The following is a 21,680-nucleotide window of genomic DNA, read 5'->3' as shown; positions in this document are numbered from 1 at the left end:
TAACTTTAAAGTTCAAGAACATATAAATAAAACTTTTTAATTATAACTTTGTATACTTACGCTTGATCTAGACTTTTGAGTCTTGGATCTTCAAGATCTAACTAAGAACTATGTTCTACATTTTAAGATCTTGATTTCATAAGTTCATTTTCAAGTTTGTAACTTATTATTAGTCTTATAGTTCATGTAAGTGTCAAACCTAAGACTTTGATGTAACTTTGGTTCATCAAACTACATGCAACTCTTAAGTGAGTTGTGCTTCATGTCTTAGACTTGCACTAGGGTTATGATGGTCGAGACTTGGTTAAGATGATGTAGATACATCAATGAGTTGTACACTTGAAGCTATATGCATCAAGGATGAGAACCATGATGAACATCAAGCACCAAGACTACCGGAACTCACTTAAACTTACTGTTTCTGTCCAAACCCTACTGACCTGCTGTTTCTGTAACATACCAGTATACCTGGGCTACTGAGACCATGATTTTTAGATAGAAATTTTCGAGTAGATAACTTTTCATATAGTACTCGTCTTAATCCGAGTTACGGTTTAGGATTTATGGCCCTCCGATCGTCACTATGTCCTTTAACGTTGTGCAGAAATTTCTGACCTACTCGCACTTAGACCGTCGCCACGGTCAAACCAAGACGAGTTTGCTTCTGTAAATTTTACCACACTTAAAGGACTCATAGACGGAGCCATGGCCGCTGGTCTCACCTTAATTCAGTAAGAGTAGAGGCCGTGGTGACTGACTGAAGTCAGCCTTTGTTGTAAACTACTTTCATAAACGAAACATACTTTACACCTTTTGTTAAATGATGAATGATGATGACCCTTAAGACCTTATTTACATACTTTTAAAACTTTTCGGACGATTTACTGACTTAGTACTATTTGACTTAGGTTGAGGACCTTCGGACCGATTACTTGCACACCTTTTTCGAACCGACTTTACGACTACATTATCATTGTGAGTTATAGCATTCCCTTTTTACTTTAACTTATTTTGGGAACTGAGAATACATGCGGATTTTATGTTTTACATACTAGGCACGAGTACTTAAACTTCATATATGTGTGGGTTATATAACGGCATAAACATTCCCTTTAGCTCGGTAACGTTTAGTCATTGGTTTTTGAACCGGTGAACGCGAATCTTAGATATGGATCCATAGCGTTTGACATCCCCACTCGGGCTAGTAGCGCTAGCATTTAACGAGTGTTTAATACTTCGTAGACATACGCACTTGCCAAGTGTACTTTTAGGGGGGTATAAACGTTAAGTTAGTTACCAAGTGCCCACGGTTAACATATACTTTATCATACTGTTTTGAAACGCTCTTTGTAGCACTGAAATCTCGTGGCCTACCATACATACTGTTATACTTAAACTATAGCTCACCAACCTTTGTGTTGACGTTTTTAAGCATGTTTTTCTCAGGTGCTTGAGGTTAGCTTCCGCTGTGTACTAGTCGTGCTGTAGACACCCGCTGCTTAGAGTTGCTATCGCATGAACTACTTTATTTTGCATTCAAACATTCGTACTTTTGAACTATGACTTGTAACGACCATTGTGGTCACATACACTTATTATTTGCTTCTACTTAGTGAAGCATGCTTTTGGATTGTAAAACATTTGATGTCGGTTATGACGTCACTTTATTATTGAATGCAAACTCTTTTGAAAACGCATATAGTACTTAACCTTGTAATGATCCTGTTGTTGATGATTCGTACACGATGGTTTTGTACGGGGCATCACATAAATTCTGCATTTTTTGGTGAAAAAGTGGGTTTTTGACTGTGACTGAATTTGACCCCGTTAACCCAAAGTGTCAAGTATTTGTGTCAAATATTTGGAAAGTGATGTGGTATAATCTGAGTGAAAATTGGGTGGGAAAAAAATAATTTAAATAATAAATATAAATGTTGAAAACCTGTGATTGGCTACAATTTAATCTCACGCTCTCATTCCAATCCGTCAAAAATCCAACCCACACTTGATTGCGTCAAAAAGTGACGCTGTGTTATTTCCGTTTTCATCCGTCAAATTGTGACACATCAGTTGACTGATGCTGCGTTAGATTAAGTCTTAATGTGAACACAATAAACTTGGTATTTAGGCTCTTACCAAACAAAACAAGAGTATATTTTTGAATATGAACAAGAACAACGAATACAAAATTTGTGCACCTCTCCTCCTAGGGGAAAAAAAATCTTATTCCTAATTTCCTACCGACTGAGACCAAACAACGAGATTAACAGTTGACATGTGTTTTTCATGTGTGGCTGGCTGTCTGGGTTTACAATCGTTTAGTACTACTTTTAACGAGGTGAATATAAAGTCTCAAAAACAAGATACGTAGCAAAAGACTAAAGGATCATGTAATAAATTTGTCTACTTTTAAATGTTTACTCATAATTAGTCCCACGAGAACTTGCAGACATTTATTTATTTATCTTTAAATTGGTACCACCACCAAGACCCGTTTGACCAAGACGGTGGTGGCCGATGTATATCGAATAAGCTAGGTTCGTCTAAGGGTGATCACAGTGAGAAGAAGAATGTGACGATGAAGGGCTGTTAAAGATAGTATATCTAAGGTTGTTGAAGATGTTGATTTTGCAGAAAAAAGAAGAAGAATGTGACTAGGAAGACTGTTAAAAATGGTAAATCAAAGGTTGTTGAAGATGTATTTGATGTGAATGAAAACAAAAAGAATTAGGCTATGAAGGCTGTTAATGTTAATGATGGTAACTCAAAGATTGTTGAAGATGTTATTTTGGAAGAAAATAATAAGAATGTGACTACGAAGACTGTTAAAGTAGGTAATTCAATCATTGTTGAAGATGTTGATTTTGAAGGTAACGGCGTTGAAGTGGATCGGAATGATAACTATTTTAAGGGTCTTAAAAAAGAAGGTTTGCTCCCTACTCCCGTGCCAGGTATTAGGATTGGTAGCTCTTCATCACATGCGATTGAAAATCGGACGGGCAAGAAATTTAATCTTTTGAAGGTTGACGGTGTGGTTGTTAAGCTGATCATTAAGACTCGAAAAGGTAATAAAGGTAATGCGGTTGTCAGGTAGTTTTATGAGCAATTTTGTTGTTTTTGTGTTGCTTGGTTAGATTTGGGTCATTGTATTTGTTCTTGTAATTGATTGTGGTACGGGATCGTTTTAGTGTTCGGTTGCCCAAGGCTCGGGCGTAGTTAGCTTATGCTCTTTGTGTAGTGATAGAGATTGTTTACTGTTTTCGAGCCTTGAAATGGTTTTGGTTCGATTGTATCGTTGTTCGTCTTTTCATCTATTGATGAAATGACTTTGTTTTATGTTATCGTTATTTTAGGGAAAAAAAAAAAAAAAAAAAAATTTTAGGTAAGAAAGTAGCTATAGCTATCAATATGAAAAAGTAATCACATTTCTAATTAATTGAGAATTGCTCAGGAGGTGCATTGAAATGAAGATGCTATCAACCATCAACTATAATCAACTTCAACTTATCAATCAACTTATTATAGTATTAGGAGTATATTAAAGTCTTTATTATTTTTTTTTTTTAATACAAGCGTATTCACTACCCAAAGTTCTACTATGTAAAGCCTGATTGTAATCCAACTGGACATATATCTGAAACTAATTTTAATTTTAATCTAAAATTATTATAAATTCAAAATTAAAACTTTTTCAAAATAGAAGGGGTTAATTAAAATCTAACACAGCGGCGCGGGTTTATATTGTTGTAAACCTAGGGCGTCTTCGTCATTACCGAATCAATATCATCATCAGTGTCAATATTATTACAAAACATAATAATAATAATAATAATCCGTTAAAAAATTAGGGTTTATCAAAACCCTAACTCTTTCAATATAACAATATAAGCGAAAATTAGGTTTGTATCCTCTATCTATATAGTCAATCAATTCAATTCCTATATTATAATGCCTTAATTAGCTTGATTCTGTATCTACAATCTCTGTATCCATTTTTGTTTTTGTTTTTGATTTGATACAGATACCGTTAAATTTGTTAGCTCTCTGTACTGATTAATGGGTAGTAAAAGAAGGAGCTCCGATAGTGTAGAAATTGATAACCAGAAGAAAGTGAAAAAGAATGAAGTAGAAAACAGTAAAAGCAATGATGTTAGTTTGAATGGTGTTAAGCCAATGGAAAGGAAGAAAAAAAGAAAAGCTTTAGATAAAGAGAAACATAAGCGAGATGACGATGATGATAACAGTCCGAAAATGGTGAGTTTGGAGGTTAAGGAAGTTGAGAACAGGGTTGTAGGTGGTAGTAGTATGCCTGAGTTTCATATAGGTGTTTTTAAGGATTTGGGGGCAGTTGATGTAGCTGTTCGAGCGGCTGCTGCAGAAACGTTGGTGACGGAGTTGCAGGCTGTTCAGAAGGCGTATGATGCGATGGACAAGATGGAGGATGTTGAAGGTGGTAGATTGAAGTTGGAAGCAGAGAAAGATGATGGGTTAAATAATTGTGCACCGTCTGTTAGATACGCCGTGAGAAGGCTTATTCGTGGTGTTTCGTCTTCACGAGAGGTGTGGTTCTTGTTACCTTTTAGTTTAGTTTCGAGTAGTTAATGGTTATGATGTTCGCTATATCTATTTTAATTATTATTTGTGGGCGTTTATTTTGCAGTGTGCAAGACAAGGATTTGCGTTGGGTTTGACTTTGTTGGTTGGGTCGGTCCCTAGTATTGCATTGGACTCACTCCTGAAACTAATTGTTGACTTATTGGAAGTTTCATCTTCTATGAAGGGTCAGGTTGGTTATTAATCTTTTTTGTAAGTTTTTGGCAGGCGTTACGTTTCTCAAGTTTGGTGTTTTTTTAATGGTATACAGGAGATCAAAGATTGTCTTTTAGGTCGTTTGTTTGCTTATGGTGCTCTTGTACGATCGGGAAAACTAACTCTAGAAAGTGTTTGTGATAAGTCCCCGGAGATTATCAAGGAATTTACGACCTCTGTCATTTCGTTGGCTGCCAAGAAACGATACCTTCAGGAGCCTGCTGTTATGGTTATCCTGCAACTGATTGAAAAGGTACTTAATAATGTCAAGGATTATGGAACAAAGTCTTTATGCGCTTAATAATATTAATTTACTATGTTGATTGATCATAAAGGACATGCTTCAGTTTGATAGAATCACATTTATATTAGTTAAGGTAATTTGGAGCTTGTTAAGAATAATTATGTTTTCAATATCTGGTATTTAATCACTAAATGCAGTTAAAATATCCTTTCACTGTAGCGAACCGTGGTAGTTTACTACTAATTTTTAACTATTGTTTATCAGTAGCTACAGCAAAAAGGTTGACTTAAATTTGTCTAGGAAAGTGATATACTTGTGCCAACTATGGATAATGGAAATTTGTGCGATGACACAATAGTAATATTGAAAACATTCACTATTAGACGAACAGGGACAATGGGACATTTAAAGATTAATTTGCAATGCTACACAATTCACGCTTTCTGTGTTTCATGTTTTTTTTTCTTTTTTGGAAGCATATCATTGCTTTGTTTTCAGTTTCTGTTTTGTAGAGGCATGTGCTTATAGTTATTCCACTTGTTACTACAGTCATCTAATCTATTAGTATATCTGTAATACTATTTGCACGATTGTTTCATACTGAATTTATATGGATTGCAGTTACCTGTTGAAGTTGTTACGAAGCAAGTGCTTGAAGCTCCAAGTCTTCACGAATGGTTTGAATCCGCCATCGAATCTGCAAATCCCGATGCTTTATTGCTTGCTATTAAGCTCAGAGAAAAAGTAGCAGCTGACAACAAATCGTTCGGAAAGCTCTTGCCTGATCCGTACAGTTCTAAGTCATTGTTTTCCGTCATCCATCTATCCTCTATCGCAAATTGCTTAAAGGTAACATTATTTCTTGTCTTTGCCTAACGTTTTTATGCATCCATTTGTACAGTACAAGTATTTAATGCACAATTGTGGTTTTACAGGAGTCCACATTTTGTCAGCCTCGAATCCATGGTGTATGGCCAGTTTTGTTAAACATTTTATTACCAGATATTACACCTCAGCAGGCTGAGCTGGCAACCGGGTTAAATTCTGTTAAAAAGCACAAAAAGAATCGCAAATCGAGTTCTGTTGATGAAGATATCCAGAAAAATTTACAGAATTTTTGGAATATTATTATCGAAGGATCACTTCTTTTGTCATCACATGATCGTAAACACTTGGTATTCGATATCATACTTTTGGCCCTACCGAAACTACCCGTATCTTGCGTCCCGATTGTTTTTTCGTTCAAGATCGTCCAGTGTCTAGTCGATATACTCTCGACAAAGGATTCGTGGTTGTATAAAATCGCGAACGATTTTCTTTCGAAATTGTCAAGCTTTGATGACGGTAAACGGGTGGCGATTATTATGTCCTTACAAAAACATAGTAACTGGAAATTTGATTCCATTACAAGGACTAAAACCGTTAAAGAATTAACGTCAGGGTTTGATACTGAATCCGGCTGTATGCTTTTCATTCAAAACGTGATAGACTCGTTTCTTGACTTGGCATCTGCTACCGAGGAGCAGTCTGACCAAAGTCAAACAACAGACGATAATTCAGAAATTGGGTCAATTGAAGAAAAAGGTTTCGTTGAAACACATGGGACTTTAGATATTTTAAGAAGTTGGGTTATAGATTCTATTACAAACGTTTTGAAACGCACAAAGCTCGATAACGAACAAAAGTTTCGTGTTCAAAAAGAAATATTGAAGTTTTTGTCTGTTCAGGGCTTGTTTTCTTCGTCACTTGGGACCGAAGTGACATCATTTGACTTGCAAGAGAAGTTTAGATGGCCAAAAGTTGCCACTTCAAGTTCTCTTTGTAGGATATGTATTGAACAGCTGCAGTTATTGTTGGCAAATGCCCAAAAAGGAGAGGGCCCACATGCTGTAACAAGTGGGCTTGAAGCGGATGATCTCGGTTCTTATTTTATGCGGTTTGTTAGTGTATTACACAATATTCCATCTGTATCTTTCTTTAGGTCATTAAATGATGAAGACGAAAAGGTGTTCAAAAACTTGCAAGCAATGGAAACTCATCTTTCCACTGAGGTAAATATACACTGCTACTTTTTCCAAGATTTTTAAATTTTTTTTTTTTTTTTTATCTTCAATGGAAACTCAAGTTTTCAGTGGTGCATATAACCACTGTTGTAAAAGTCGGCCGATACGTCGGTTTCGGGACTATCTTTTTCTGACTTGTCCAAAAACTTTTTAGAAGTCGGTTTTTAGTCGGGTCAAAGTCGACCAAGTCTTGTCTGAGTCGGTCAAAGTTGTTCCAAGTCAAAGTTAGGTGAAAAAAAATTATATCTTTTAAAATTAGATTTTGTTTCATATATCTATGTTTGAAGTATTAATGTTTTATGTTTGATATATTTATGTTTAATAATAATATATTTGTGTTAAATTTATTTATTACGAAGTCAACGTTGGTCAACACCCGACTCGCGACATTTACAACCGTGCATATAACTAACTTTCAACTGTCAAATGATTTCAGGAAAGGAATTGTGGAATGAGTGCAAATGCTAACAGATTGCATTCTTTGAGGTACTTGCTCATTCAGTTGTTGCTACAACTTTTACTCAGACCAGGCGAATTCTCTGAAGCTGCATCTGAAATGATAATATGCTGCAAAAAGTTTTTCCCATCACCCGATCTTATTGATTTAGACGAAGAACCAGATAGTAGTGAAGCACCTGAATCGATGGATGTATTTGTGGATACGTTGCTCTCGTTGCTTCCACAGTCATCTGCTCCTATGCGTTCAGCCATTGAAATGGTACTTTATTTGGTTCTCCGTTTATGTGCTGTTTATTGCTGTCGTTTTCTTTATGATTGTCTGATTCACAGTTTTCTCATTTATGCATTGTGGGCTATGTTGTAAAAGTCGGGTTGAGTCGTCTGGTGCATTGGTTTGGGGACAGACTCGTTTTGTTTCGCCCAAAAACGACTAAAAAGTCGGTCAACGCCAAAAGTCGGGTCAAAGTCTGAGTCGGTCAAAGTTGGTCAAATCTTATGTTTATGTTTGATGTATTTATGTGTATTGTACATGGTTGCAAATGGCGTCCTTGGGCGGCCGTTGCGGCGTTTTGGTGACGAAATGGACGGTGTCTAATATGTCGGTCAACGGTCAAAGATTGGGTCGCGCCGGGAAACGTCAACGCGGGTCAAAAGTAGGAATTTCAGTCGGTCAAATCAATCAAATTTGACGTAGTTTAGTGTTACTTTATTGTATTATATTAGCGATAATAGGTACAAACTGGTCAACAAAAGCTTTTTGAATTTAAAATATGTGTATATACATATCTATATATTTAAAAGTCAACGTCAGTCAACGTCGTCTCGACCCTTTAAGGTCCCGACTGTCTCGATCCCGTCCCACGCCTTTTTTCAACCTTGGTAATGTATATATGTTGAATTTATTCTTTATTAAAAGTCAACGTGGGTCAACGCCCAACTTGTCTGATAAGGAATAACCCAATGATCCCCAGCCCACCTATGATGACTTACAGCCCACTAGGCCCAGGATCTAGAAGCTTCACAAAAGGATTTATAAAGGGTAGTATGGTGTAATAGGATAGTAGGTGTTAGATTATTTGTTATGTGTTATTCGGCTACTAGAGTAGTTTGGGCAGTAAGATTGCACATCTGTGCTTCTTAACTGAATTAAGGCAGGAAGATTCCTTCATGGTTCTTCTCTGATTTGTTTTTCTATTTTTCATATTGAATTAAAGCTTCATTGCTCCCTTAATTTCTCTCTATTACATCATCTTTCATCATATAATCAGCTACTGTATTATCAAATCTCTATCAATGGTTCCATTGCCACTTACCCTATCCTCTCCAATAATGGTGATTCCAAATCAGCCTTTGATTACCACTCAATTAGAGTCTCGATTAGATGCACAAGATGAAAAAATAGAATTATTATCAACTCAAGTGCAAGAGATCAATTTATCAATGAAGAAAATCGTCTCTGAATTACCCAGATCTATTGAAAAGCTAATTGCAGGTAGTGTTCCACCTTCAAAACCTATTACACCACCAGAAAATCAACCACAAATCACCACCCGATTTCAATCCAAATTCAATTCAAATGATGAGAATTCAACACCATCTCCAGATTCATCCTATTCACCTTCACTATCACTATCAGAACACAACCGTATTGCTATTGATTATATCGAGCAATATATCAACAAATTTAAAGTCTCATGTGCCCTAATTCCTAACCTATCTGCAGATCAAGCAATTGAGATTTTTATAAGCGGATTAGAAAAAGATATTAGAAATTGGTTACGATTATTGAATCCGGAGTCTTGTGATCGGGCGATGGATCTCGCACGCCACGTCGCCATAGCCACCGCTCATAGAGAAAATACAATTTCCAGAAGAAATACGATTATAGAATGGAAGGCGTCTGTTAGCTCAGTTGATGATGGTAGAGGTAACCCTAATTCTAAGGGCTCAGGTGCTTATTATTCACGTTCCAGTGAAAGGCCCAATTATGGCAATGAAAAATCAAGCCCAATTATGAGCCCATATCTTCAATCAAGTAAGCTACTATCTCAATCAAGCCCACACACTCACCAAGCCCAACAGAATCCTTATTTTCCTAACTCGCCTGTTAAACCTACTATCACTTCAAATCATCATCCGAGTAAAATCGATGTGGATGATTCGATCAAAGAAGGAGTAAGCTGCTCAATTAAATTTGAAGTTCATGGTGATTTGGTGCAGCAGAGAATTGATTTACCACTCTTGAATCATATTTCACTCAACAATTGTTTAGAAGGAAACCTCTATCAGCTCTCTACAAAGATAAAATCTAACACAATGAATTACGCTAAATCTATTGAAACCAAGGCAGACCAGAGAAGAGATATTGAAGAAGAGGAATTTGAAGCCCTTTCGACTAACACCCCCAATCAATCAGAGGAACATATAATCAACATGTTTTTACACGGGCAGGAAGAAATTCAAGCAATTGATTTCTCCCGTAAGGTTTCAATTGCCGCTTCTGCTGCTACTGCTACAATCGAACGTTCCAGAAGTAAGCTGTATTATCAGAATTATGCTAGGTCAAAAATCAATTCACGCTTCTGTAAATTGAATGAGCCCATTACACAATTAGGCCCAACATCAGGTCAGTCCCAAAGTCACACTTATTACCCACATGAGCATCTTAATTCTAATCAGCCCACTACACGACATTTGATTAAGCATAAATGGAAAGACCGATGTCGACATGCGTTATGTTTCAATTGCGAGCTTCATTACACACCTCAAAAGTGTTTAGAAGGTCAATTACGAGTCGTATTGTTTGTTAATGAGAAGGAATTGACTGATGAAGAAGATATACGTTTCATTGAATCCAAAGAAGCTAAGGTAACAGAAGGTGAATGTCAATTTTTGAAACTTTCTGTTTCCTCATCTATTTTTACATCCTCTGTCCTGAAAGCTTTAAAATTGTTTGGAGTAATAATTGGTTTCTTAGCTTTAATTCCTATTGATAGTGGATCATCCCACAAATTTTTTGGAGAACAATCGCTTATCAGTTCAAGATCTTTACATGAAAAGGTTGTCAATTTATCTGAGACAGTGGTAACTCTTCATCAGGAAGTAACTACTAAATATTTTATTGAATCTGAAAAGCAAGCAATTGTTCGGTTAGAGTCCCCTGGTAAACAAAAAGAGACCGGAAATGTAATGATACGTAAATTTATGTCGATTCTATATGAAGCTTGCGAGAATTTAGTTCTAGAAATTGAGAAAAGTAAGGATCACACAGTAGCAAATGGTTATTCGGTTCAAGATATTTTCCGTGTAGAAAGTGCTATGGAAGAGCATATTATGAGTATGGTGAAGAGATTATTGTCACTTGTGAAAGATTTCCACAGTTTTCAGAATAAGAATATGGAAGCCAACTTGAAGAAAATGATGGCTACAATCTTTCGTGTCCAAAGAGAACTCGCAGTAAAGAATGTTCAGAAAGATAGATTGTGTGTCCATCTTGTGGGTCAGAAAAAGCGGGCTGCAACAAATGCTATGAGCTACTTGCAAGAACTTGCACCTGCAATGGCTCGGATAAATAAGCAATCCCGTTTTGTAACGCGTACAATCTTGCAAGATGAGCAACAAGTTCGACAATGGCTTATTGCTTGGCACTCTCGTTCTATGGATGAGACAACTTGCGAAGACTCCTTCAATATCCAAAGCCAACATCCAGATTACCGGCTTGAGGACAAGCCTATTCTTCATGACGTCGGTATTGATAAGGAATAACCCAATGATCCCCAGCCCACCTATGATGACTTACAGCCCACTAGGCCCAGGATCTAGAAGCTTCACAAAAGGATTTATAAAGGGTAGTATGGTGTAATAGGATAGTAGGTGTTAGATTATTTGTTATGTGTTATTCGGCTACTAGAGTAGTTTGGGCAGTAAGATTGCACATCTGTGCTTCTTAACTGAATTAAGGCAGGAAGATTCCTTCATGGTTCTTCTCTGATTTGTTTTTCTATTTTTCATATTGAATTAAAGCTTCATTGCTCCCTTAATTTCTCTCTATTACATCATCTTTCATCATATAATCAGCTACTGTATTATCAAATCTCTATCATTGTCCCTCTAAAGTCCTGACTGAATCGCCCCGGACTCGCGACTTTATAACCTCTGACTGTGGGTAAGCATGGTTATTTTTGTGGAAAGAGTGTATCCACCTAATTAAATGGATGATGGATCTATGTCGATTTGAACATATCATGTTGCATATAGGGATGAGCAAAAATCCTGAAATACCGAAACCGTACCGGTACCGGCACCGAAATACCGTACCGATGGTATTCGGTATCTTTATCGGTTCTTGATTTGAGACGATTTCGGTATCGGTACCATTCGGTACGGTATCATTCGGTATTGGTACCGGCACGGTATTGGTACCATTCGGTATCCGTACCCATGCAAATCACTTCATACAACTTTCACACTACCTTCTATTTCTCAAAATGCTATTTCTCAAAATGCCATGAGACCCTTGTCAAAAGATATATTCGTGAATATAATTCAAAAAGTATACCAATATTAGTTGTGTGACAAAATTAGTTGTGTAAATTGAAAAAGAAAAGCCGTAAAAATCGAAAAAATGTAAATTCGGGAAAAACGGGTATAATACCGAAAATACCGATACCGGTACCGAACCCATACCGATTTCGGTATTCGGTTCTCGATTTTCCTTATTTTCGGTATCGGGATTTTCGGTATCGGTCCGGTACACTACGGTACCTGTACCGATCTCATCCCTAGTTGCATATGAAACTCCACGGACGTTTTATAATCTTGTTTCAACAGATATTGTAAGCCATAATGTTCTTGCGTCTTCTTTATGTAGGTTTTCAAGTACTACAGTGATGATGTTACAGATGATGGTCTACTGAGGATGTTGAAGGTTATAAAGAAAGATCTTAAACCAGCTAGACGTCAAGAAACAGATAATGATGGTGATGATGACACAGATGACGACGACGATGATGATCTTCTAGATATTGAAGAAGCAGAAGATGATGAGTCTGATGATGAAGCAGAAACTGGTGATAATACTGGTGATGATGATCTTCTAGAACATTCTGAAGACTCTGAGGGGGGTATTATTGGAAAAGAACCTCGTCATGAAAATTTAGATGATGATGATGATTCTGATGGTGGAATGGATGATGAAGCTATGTTTCGAATGGATTCGTATCTTGCGCAGATCTTTAAAGAAAAAAGAAACCAAGCGGGTGGCGAAACTGCTCATTCTCAGCTCCTCCTTTTTAAACTTCGTGTTCTTTCGTTGCTGGAAATATACCTTCATGAGAATCAAGGTAAGCCTTATTCTGAATGTTAGTTTTAGATACATCAGTGTTGTAGAACTTGTAATTACTCGGCTGAGTACTTAGTCAAACTCGGCCAAAACTCGGGATTACTCAGAAAATCGGTCAAAACTTGGCCAGTTCTCGGGATTACTTAGAAAATTGGTCACAACTCGGTCAAAATCAGTCAAAGTCAGAGTCAAACTTGGTCAACACTCCCCGAGTTGCCGAGAACTTTCTAGAAAATCCTGATTGAGTACAACCCGGATAACGTTTTTTGCAACCGTAAAATACACTAACCGTATATGAGAAAAAGACGTAATCTTTGTTTATGTAATGCAGGCAAACCGTTAGTCTTGAAAGTATTCTCAAATCTGGAGCAGGCGTTTGTGAATCCTAACACGACTGAGGGCAGTGAGCAGCTCGGTGAGCGTATTTGTAAAATCATCGAGCACGAGATACTGAAAGCAAAACAATACCCGAAAGGTGAATCGGTTCAACTATCGATCCTCGAGCCACTTTTGGAAAAGAACTTGAAATTAGCAGCAAAACCGTTCAAGAAAAAGAAAACAGCAATCACCCTATCCAAAAAGAAACAGTCTGCATCTTTTCAACGTTACCGAAAGATTGTTAATCTTGCTCAGAACTCAACATATTGGATCCTAAAGATTATTGATTCTAGAAGCTTCTCAGAAGCTGAATTAGAACGGGTATTTGATATTTTAAAAAACACTCTGGTTGGTTATTTTGACGGTAAAAACTCTCATTTGAAACCTCAATTCTTGAAAGAGATATTTAGGAGGTGGTCGTGGGTCCCTCAACGTTTTTTCGGGTTTCTTGTGGACAAGTGTAGCAGTGCAAAGTCGAAGTTTCGTCAAGTTGAAGCGTTAGATTTAGTTTTGGAAACGTTGAAGCCGTTTGTTTCGGTCAACACGGGTGGAAATAATAAAGCAGGAAAAAAGATGGTAAAGACTCATATTCCCGAATTGTGTGGTTTGATCAAGGAGCTGTTGACAAATATGCCTGAAAAGCAAGCGAAAAGGGCCGAAGTGCGAAAATTTTGTAGTAAAATCTTTAATATTATAAGCACTCTAAAATTATCCGCTTTGTTGCTTGATCGTTTGGAGAAAGATGTTCAATCGGTATGCGAAACTCAAATCGGTAAAGCATTTCTTGATTTGAAGCATCAAGATAATTAAAAGTACGCGTTGGGTTTTTATTTTGTGTATCTTTTTTTATGTCAACTATAAAACTACAGCTTCAGAAATTTTGCTGGAAAGGTGTTTTTCGGTCCTGTATTTGATTCACAAGAGACGGGTTTTGGAATCATATAAAATTGAAGTTTGTTTTTTGAATTTAGAAGTGAAATCATGTATTATGACTTTTGACATTATATTTTATGTATGCTTTTCAGATTCTTATATTATTAGACTACATCTTAGTTGCTTGTTAATTAGAGTTTTGTTTCTTGCTGTTCATGTTCTTGAATGCAGTATTGAAGCCAACTGTTGTTGAAGGTGAAAACATGCATGCCTGATGTATTATGAAATGGAAATGAATGATTTTATGATAATGTGAATGTCATGAATCTGCTTATATTAAGTGGTCTAAAAAAGGTTTTTTATTCATTCATGTGGAATGCAAGATTCTAAAAATCTGCAACAAATTTGGGAGTTCTATTTTAATGTTTGATGAATGATTGGATGCTATGCACTTGAGATTGACCAATGTAAAAATATATGGTTTTCATGAAAATTGCAAAAATGGCTCCAGGCTTGTTATACTTAAAAAATGTCCTCCAGCTTTATTTATTTATTTATACTAAAGAATAAAAGTTTGGGGTAAGTCACGCGGCCGCCCATCTGTTGTTAAATCTTCTTTTTGGTATCCAACTATATATTTTTAATAAAAAAATTCTAAAGTTAAGTTTAACATAAGGAACGATAACTCACCCCTATTACAAACTAGCTAATTTTATTGCTTGAGATTTTTGACTAACATATGTTCACAGAGCTTTGTTGTGGTTGTGATTATAATCTTAAGTTGATGATGAAACCAAATGTGTTAATTTTGATCTCGTCCTTCATATGCCATCAATATTGCTTTTGGTGCAAGGTACATTATCTTAAAAGTAGAAGCAAGGTGTTCCTTTCAACCTATTTACTTATTAATGGGCCAATAAGGGTTCTGTTTTACCTCACAGCTGTAAGAGAACACCTAAAAGGTTAATGGGTCAAATGATGATTTTAGTCAACACTAATGGACAAAAGAGGTGTTAGTGGGTCGGGTCAACCTTACCCACAATCGTTTGAGCATAGTAGAATTGACCTTGAACCTGTTTGACCCGTTACCTGATCTGCTCGTGCCCAAGTAACGATACAGGTGAACAATTTCTTTGCATGTAGTGATGGAATTATGGCTGTTGAAACTGCAAAACCTTCATTTCACGCTTATTCATCTTCAAATGGTCTGGTCTGATTTTCAAAGAGCTGGATAGGTAACTAACATATCGTTCCATTTACATGTAATCAAGTATCAAATTTGTTACAATCTTTAAGCTCAACATGGTATGTTCTGGCACTCATTTATTTATTAAAAGATAGATGTTCTATCGTTAGATCATACTTTTTGATTACCGATTTTTTTTTACCTTGAATCAATTTGAGCTCATGAGGACCAAAAAATGGCTTCTGAGAAGGTTACATTAATGTTCAACTTTCTGAACTACAAACCCGTTCAGGTACCGTAATAGGTTGGATTGTATGTTTTTTATGAATATTGTATCGTGTTTTTTGATTGTTTATATTTGTATTGATTTGTAGCATTTGTTTTATTTAAAGTACTAATTTGCAGTTTGTATTTTCTTTTTTAAGTGTCTTTTGAGGTTTGTTTTGTTTTAATTTTTGTTTGGAAGTAGATTGTGTGATCAGTTGGATTGACTATTAAGTTGCAATTATAATTTTTCTGATATGTGTTATTTATTGTTGACGTTTCCAACTTATAATGAATTCCACTACAATTTGGTAGTGCTTCAGAAATACATTTTGTCAACTGCAAATGGTAATAATCCCATATTTTTATTGTGATATGAAGAATTACATAAATAATGTACACGTTGTTTATTAATTTGTAGATGTTATTAGTCATTCCATACGTACAACCTTATCTTGAAGCATGTTGTTCTTACTATTAATATAATTCTTTAATGATTTGAGATACCAAAAACATGTATCCTTTAGAAAAGTCATCTGATATATATGTTTCAATTTAGTATGTTGTTCGTATAATTATATGTTTCTATTTGGTTTGTTGTTCATGTAGAGGCTTTCTCAAAAATACTTAACATTATATTGACCGTTTGTTTTATATATTCCATTTGTTTATTAAACAATATGTGTGGCTCATTTGCATGAGCCAACACATAATTTATTATTTTCAAAGATTTTATTGATGAAACTCGCGAATCCGCGGGTCTTAAGCTAGTATCTACTTATATTAAAAAAAATAAGTATAACCAAAAGTTAAATTTCATAAATTAATCGAATGTTTTGAATTTATTTGACAAGCTTTCCTAAATAATGGGAATCATGGTGATTCAGATCTATCATATAAAATCGCACAAATGTGGTCGAAGTGAAATATATTTATAAAGTGGGTCATATTTTTTAACCCAGCGTTAATTTGAAGTATGTTAAACTAAATCAAGATAAAATCAGGCATAGCAAAGTGCTCATGTATGAGAAACTTATGACAATCACTACTTTAATGGATTTTTAAAACTTTTTTACCAATGATTGGACATGTAAAATACACCCTTAAATGGTTATGGCTTATTTGGGAATATTGTATATATTCGTGGTTTGAGTATAATATTGATTGATTAATTGATTATTATAAACTAGTTGTTGAACTCTCGTTTCGCGCCGGGGGTTCGGTTTTCAATGTATTTTATTGCGTTTAGTTTGTAAAATTATTTCGTGGCTAAAGAATGATGTCGTTGAAACGCAACTCCAGTCGAACTAAAAGGTATAACCCGTGAAAAATTTAAAGGTTATTTTAAATTAACAATATATGTCCATCTCCGCGTTTAGCTATGTAATTATCGACTTTTAAAAATTTAACGCAAAATCAACGTGTATGAAAAGTATCCAAAATATTTAGCGTTTTTTAAAAAGCGTCCGTTTTGCGTATAGTTAGTGACATTGTGTTCCTAAAATTATTTCGAGTTTAACGATGGTGTCGAAAAAAATTAACTCGTTGCGACCGAGAAGATATGACCCGTTGAATATTTGGGTGGAGTTTATTTAAGATTTTTTATGAAAATAGTTATTTGACACTTACCTCCCTGTTTGGGGGGCTGATTTGAATATTTGAAAAAAAGTGTGGGGGTCTTTATTGGTGTAGTGGAATTTAATTTAAAAAAAGTGAAAGGATGAAAATGCTCCTAGTTACTATTCACATTTTTTGTCTATTAGATAATATAGTAATATAAAAAAACGTAGCGTCCTTTTGGTTTTTTCATTTTGATTATATACTAACTATTTTATATACTCCGTACGTTTCAATTTAATAGTCCTCAGACAAATAACATGTAATTTTGAAATGACACAATCCGTTTTCTAGAAACGACACCATGTTTTCTTTATTTTCTTTTTTTACAGGAATCTGCGCGCCGCACAGAACCCCACGCGGTGCGCCATATAACAGCTTTTCAAAACAAAACTTAAAACCGGCCGTGCTTGTCATCCCTTGCTCATCTGCGCGGCGCACAGTGACCTGCGCGGCGGGCCACATAAAGGGAATGCAGAACCGAAATTGAATACTGATATTGCTCGGTTTACACATAATTATCTCGCAATATTGGATTCTATTTCGGTTAGTTTTACATTTTATAATGATATGTTGAGTTTAACGCCTTTAATGTTAAGGTGGTGTTTGAGTTGGTACTTGAGGTTTTGAGGTGATTTAGAGGAGTTTTGAAGGTTTAAAGTCAAGAAAATTGGTTTCGGTTCGTGCCACAAAGTTCAAGACTTTTCTAGTCCAAAAATGGTGTTCTAGGTCTCCCTTTCGCGAGCTTAACACGTGTTTTTTGGCTCGCTAACGCACGCACTTTCAGGCAGAAATCCGAACCGCATTACATGGATCCGAACCTTAAACCATTCCTGTAAAGACCCTAATCTTACAAATTCCAATCATCATTAACAAAAGTAACTTAAAAGATAAGAGTGCATTATTCTTATTCGAATTCAAACCATAGTCAAAACACCAAAGTTGACAAACTTATTCAAAAGTACTACTAAACCAAAATATACTACTAAATCTTGATGGAAATCTCTAAGGCAAGGTGCTAAGTTCACTCCACTCTACACTCTTCCCTCGTTCCCAACGCCCCCTTGATTACCTCTCGTATAAGAAGGAAAACAAAGAATACGACTGAGCCAAAGCCCAGTGAACGGATATAACAAAGGACAGAGTACAGTATGACATGCATGACAAATTTCAAAACGAATTTATTTACAAATTAACTTATTTTTAAATCAAGGTGCAAATATGTATAGATCCTTAATAACGAATATGTCAAATTATCAAAGTCACGTACTAAGAGCTAAACAAATATATATAAAATTATCCAAAATGAAATCTTAGGGTAATTACTCCACTAATCATTCATATCGATGACGTTTCGTATGACACTACGATAAACGTTCGCCGTCAAAACAAAATACCTAGGATCGATCCATACGCCTCCTATCAAAATACAAATAACAAAGAGCTCGTACCACCACCGGGTAATCAAAAGGAGACGCCGTAGATATAACAAATACACCGCTACGGTCGATGCCACGTTACCGGTGTCACAATAACGCACTCATGGGACCTTCATGAATAGGTTACTCTTAGGCACATTTTAAGAAAATGTTTTAACCGATTTATTAATTATAAATGTTTAAATATCCTTTAATGTGATTAATAGACTTTAAAATATATTTAAAAAGAATTAATGAAATGACTTAAATATTTTACGTTTGACCAAATACTTAAACTGTTTAAACGGGACTTAACGAGACATGTAAAGCCACATGGAATGAGGGACACTCGATACGAATCACCGTACCGAAATGTTTACGACATTTTTTGGGGCTGTTTCGAGGCACAGTTTTGATACAATTTCCAAAGGCCAAAATATTATGATTTCCTTAATTAACAACATAATTAGCAACCTCGTTAGTACATCCAAATGAGGAAAACGTAACACAATATATAGACTAACAAATATAACGAATTTCCAAATAAGCATGTCATACCAATAATTTTTATACACAATTCGAAACAAGGTTTTGAGAGGAAAGATTTACCGAAGCGATCCTAGAACCACCTAGAATATCCGTACCTTATGTTGAATGATGAAATTCCAAGGACAACAAAATACCACCAAAGGATGCGATCACCGAGCCAAATCTAATGAATACGCACGTATGAGTACAAAACGCATTTAAATAGGGAGTATGTAATATCCTTTATTAATAGTATTACCATATGATTCTTATGTTTTTATTTCTATCCAAATAGTTTCATTTTTTTTAATTTAAATATAGTAATAGTAATTTATTACGAAGTATTATTAACTATTAACTGATGGTAATCTAGATCTAAATTAATAAAAACTATTGAAAGGAAAATTGATACTCCGTATTAGATTATGAAAGAGCAATAAACTAATTTTATTGCTAAATACTACTTCGTACTTCAAACTTTGAATTCAATACTGAGTGGAACTTATACAATACCAAATGATATGTTGCAAGGGTATTAATTTACATGCCGCTTTTCATTTAATTCTATAAGTTCTTGTATATATGTTTAAAAAAAAGCATAGAGTTACTACTACCATAAAAATTTATAGACTTTAATTTAATCATGTAATAATTTGATGGACTAGTTACATAAAGGTTTTGAATAATCCATTACTAAATATATGACTACCATTTCATTAACATTAATATTCACAAAAGATGCTCATTTGTACTCAAAATCTTAACATCTCATCCCTATAATAATTCATGTGATATGTAGTAAATCTAAACTAGTAAGTTGATAAACAAAAGAAAAACAATAAACAAATTATACATCAATAACAAAGATGGTGATTAGTAGTTACGTTTACAACATGTTCTTGTTAGAACCGAAACTAGACCCGCAAATATATTGTACTCTTCTTTGAATATCTCTGTTCTCTTCCTCTTAAAAATGATGTTAGGTTGTAGTGAGTAGTAGTATGGGTCTATGGATAGTTTAGTTCATTTCATTTAGTAAACAGAATACTAGATGGATGGTACTAGTAGATATATAATTTTAATAAGACCTATCTCATTCCCTCTTTTAATATATGTTAGCCAACGTAATTTCCATCTAATCTGATGATATGACCTTTCACATTTAAATATTGAATTAAAAAATTTAGTTTTGCATATTAGTACAAAGTTAGTGACAAGTTTGGTGATCTTAATTAATCTATAGCATGATACAAAATCAAGTTAGTTGAGTAGGATACAAAATTAAGTTAGTTGATGTTAATTAATTTACGAATTAACATATTTACCACTTATTACTTATGTATCTATCTTATATATTTTAATTATTTTAGTTTGAGTTATTTTAATTTGTATGTACAAATCACTAGTTATGAGTTATTGGTTTGGTTTTATAGGATATTACAACTCCACCTACTTAAAAAAATTTCGTCCTCGAAATTGAAAGAAGTTATAGAATTGAAGCGCACCAATTAGCAAACAAATGAGGGTGCTCGGCCCGCATGGTTTCCTCGAGTTCCCAAGTGGCCTCGCTAGCAGGATGATTCTTCCATTGCACTTTAACGAAAGGGGTGGAGCTTTTAAGAGTTACTCGCTCCTCGCGTTCTATAATAGCCTCGGGTTCTTCAACATAAGAAAGATCAGCTCGAATTTCAGAAAAAGGATATTGCACCACGTGTAATGGATGATAGATGTAACCCCGCAACTGAGATACGTGAAATACGTTATGAACATGAGATAAATGTGGCGGTAATGCTAAACGATAAGACACTTCACCAACTCGATCCAATATCTCAAACGGTCCAATATATCGAGGACTGAGCTTTCCTTTCAAACCAAAACGACGTATACCCTTCCAAGGTGACACCTTTAAAAACACCTTATCACCCACCACAAACTCTAACGGACGTCGGTGTTTATCGGCATACACTTTCTGTCTCAATTGGGTCTCCTTTAGTCGATTCGTAGCTATAGCGACATTTTCATTAGTCACTCTAACCAACTCAGGTCCTTCAATCAATTTCTCTCCTGTTTCATTCCAACAAACTGGCGCTCTACACTTCCGACCATAAAGCATCTCAAATGGCGCCATACGGATACTAGCCTGCCAACTATTATTATAAGGAAATTCCACCGAACATAAGTACTCATCCCAATCTCCCTTCCAATCTAAGGCACACGCTCGAAGCATATCTTCTAATATCTGTATCGTACGCTCAAACTGTCCATCAGTTTGTGGATGAAAAGCAGTACTAAGCTTCAATCGCGTACCCCAAGCTTTGTGTAACCCCTTCCAAAATCTAGATGTAAACCGAGGATCACGATCGGATACGATGGATGAAGGAACCCCATGCAATCTCACAATTTCCTGCTGAAAAATCTTCGATAGTTTACTTACTGAATAATCCATACGGATTGGCAAGAAATGAGCCGATTTGGTTAATCTGTAACATCCCGCCTTTTT

At 35.5% G+C, this 21,680-nt stretch overlaps 1 protein-coding gene across 1 annotated transcript; it reads left to right on the top strand.

The window, feature by feature from the left end:
* The first annotated feature begins 3,775 nt into the window (after window positions 1–3,775).
* Window positions 3,776–14,438, top strand: LOC139850713 (uncharacterized). Its single transcript, XM_071840269.1, has 9 exons — window positions 3,776–3,899; window positions 4,022–4,560; window positions 4,661–4,786; window positions 4,865–5,062; window positions 5,675–5,902; window positions 5,989–7,104; window positions 7,553–7,834; window positions 12,446–12,917; window positions 13,248–14,438. Exons 2-9 carry the CDS (start codon window positions 4,057–4,059, stop codon window positions 14,102–14,104), a joined length of 3,783 nt encoding a protein of 1,260 aa, XP_071696370.1. The 5' UTR covers window positions 3,776–3,899; window positions 4,022–4,056; the 3' UTR covers window positions 14,105–14,438.
* Window positions 14,439–21,680: the final 7,242 nt, after the last annotated feature.

The sequence above is a fragment of the Rutidosis leptorrhynchoides genome, chromosome 5 (assembly GCF_046630445.1).
Source record: "Rutidosis leptorrhynchoides isolate AG116_Rl617_1_P2 chromosome 5, CSIRO_AGI_Rlap_v1, whole genome shotgun sequence".
In the NCBI taxonomy this organism is placed as follows: Eukaryota; Viridiplantae; Streptophyta; class Magnoliopsida; order Asterales; family Asteraceae; genus Rutidosis; species Rutidosis leptorrhynchoides.
This window is presented reverse-complemented; position numbering and strand designations above follow the sequence as displayed.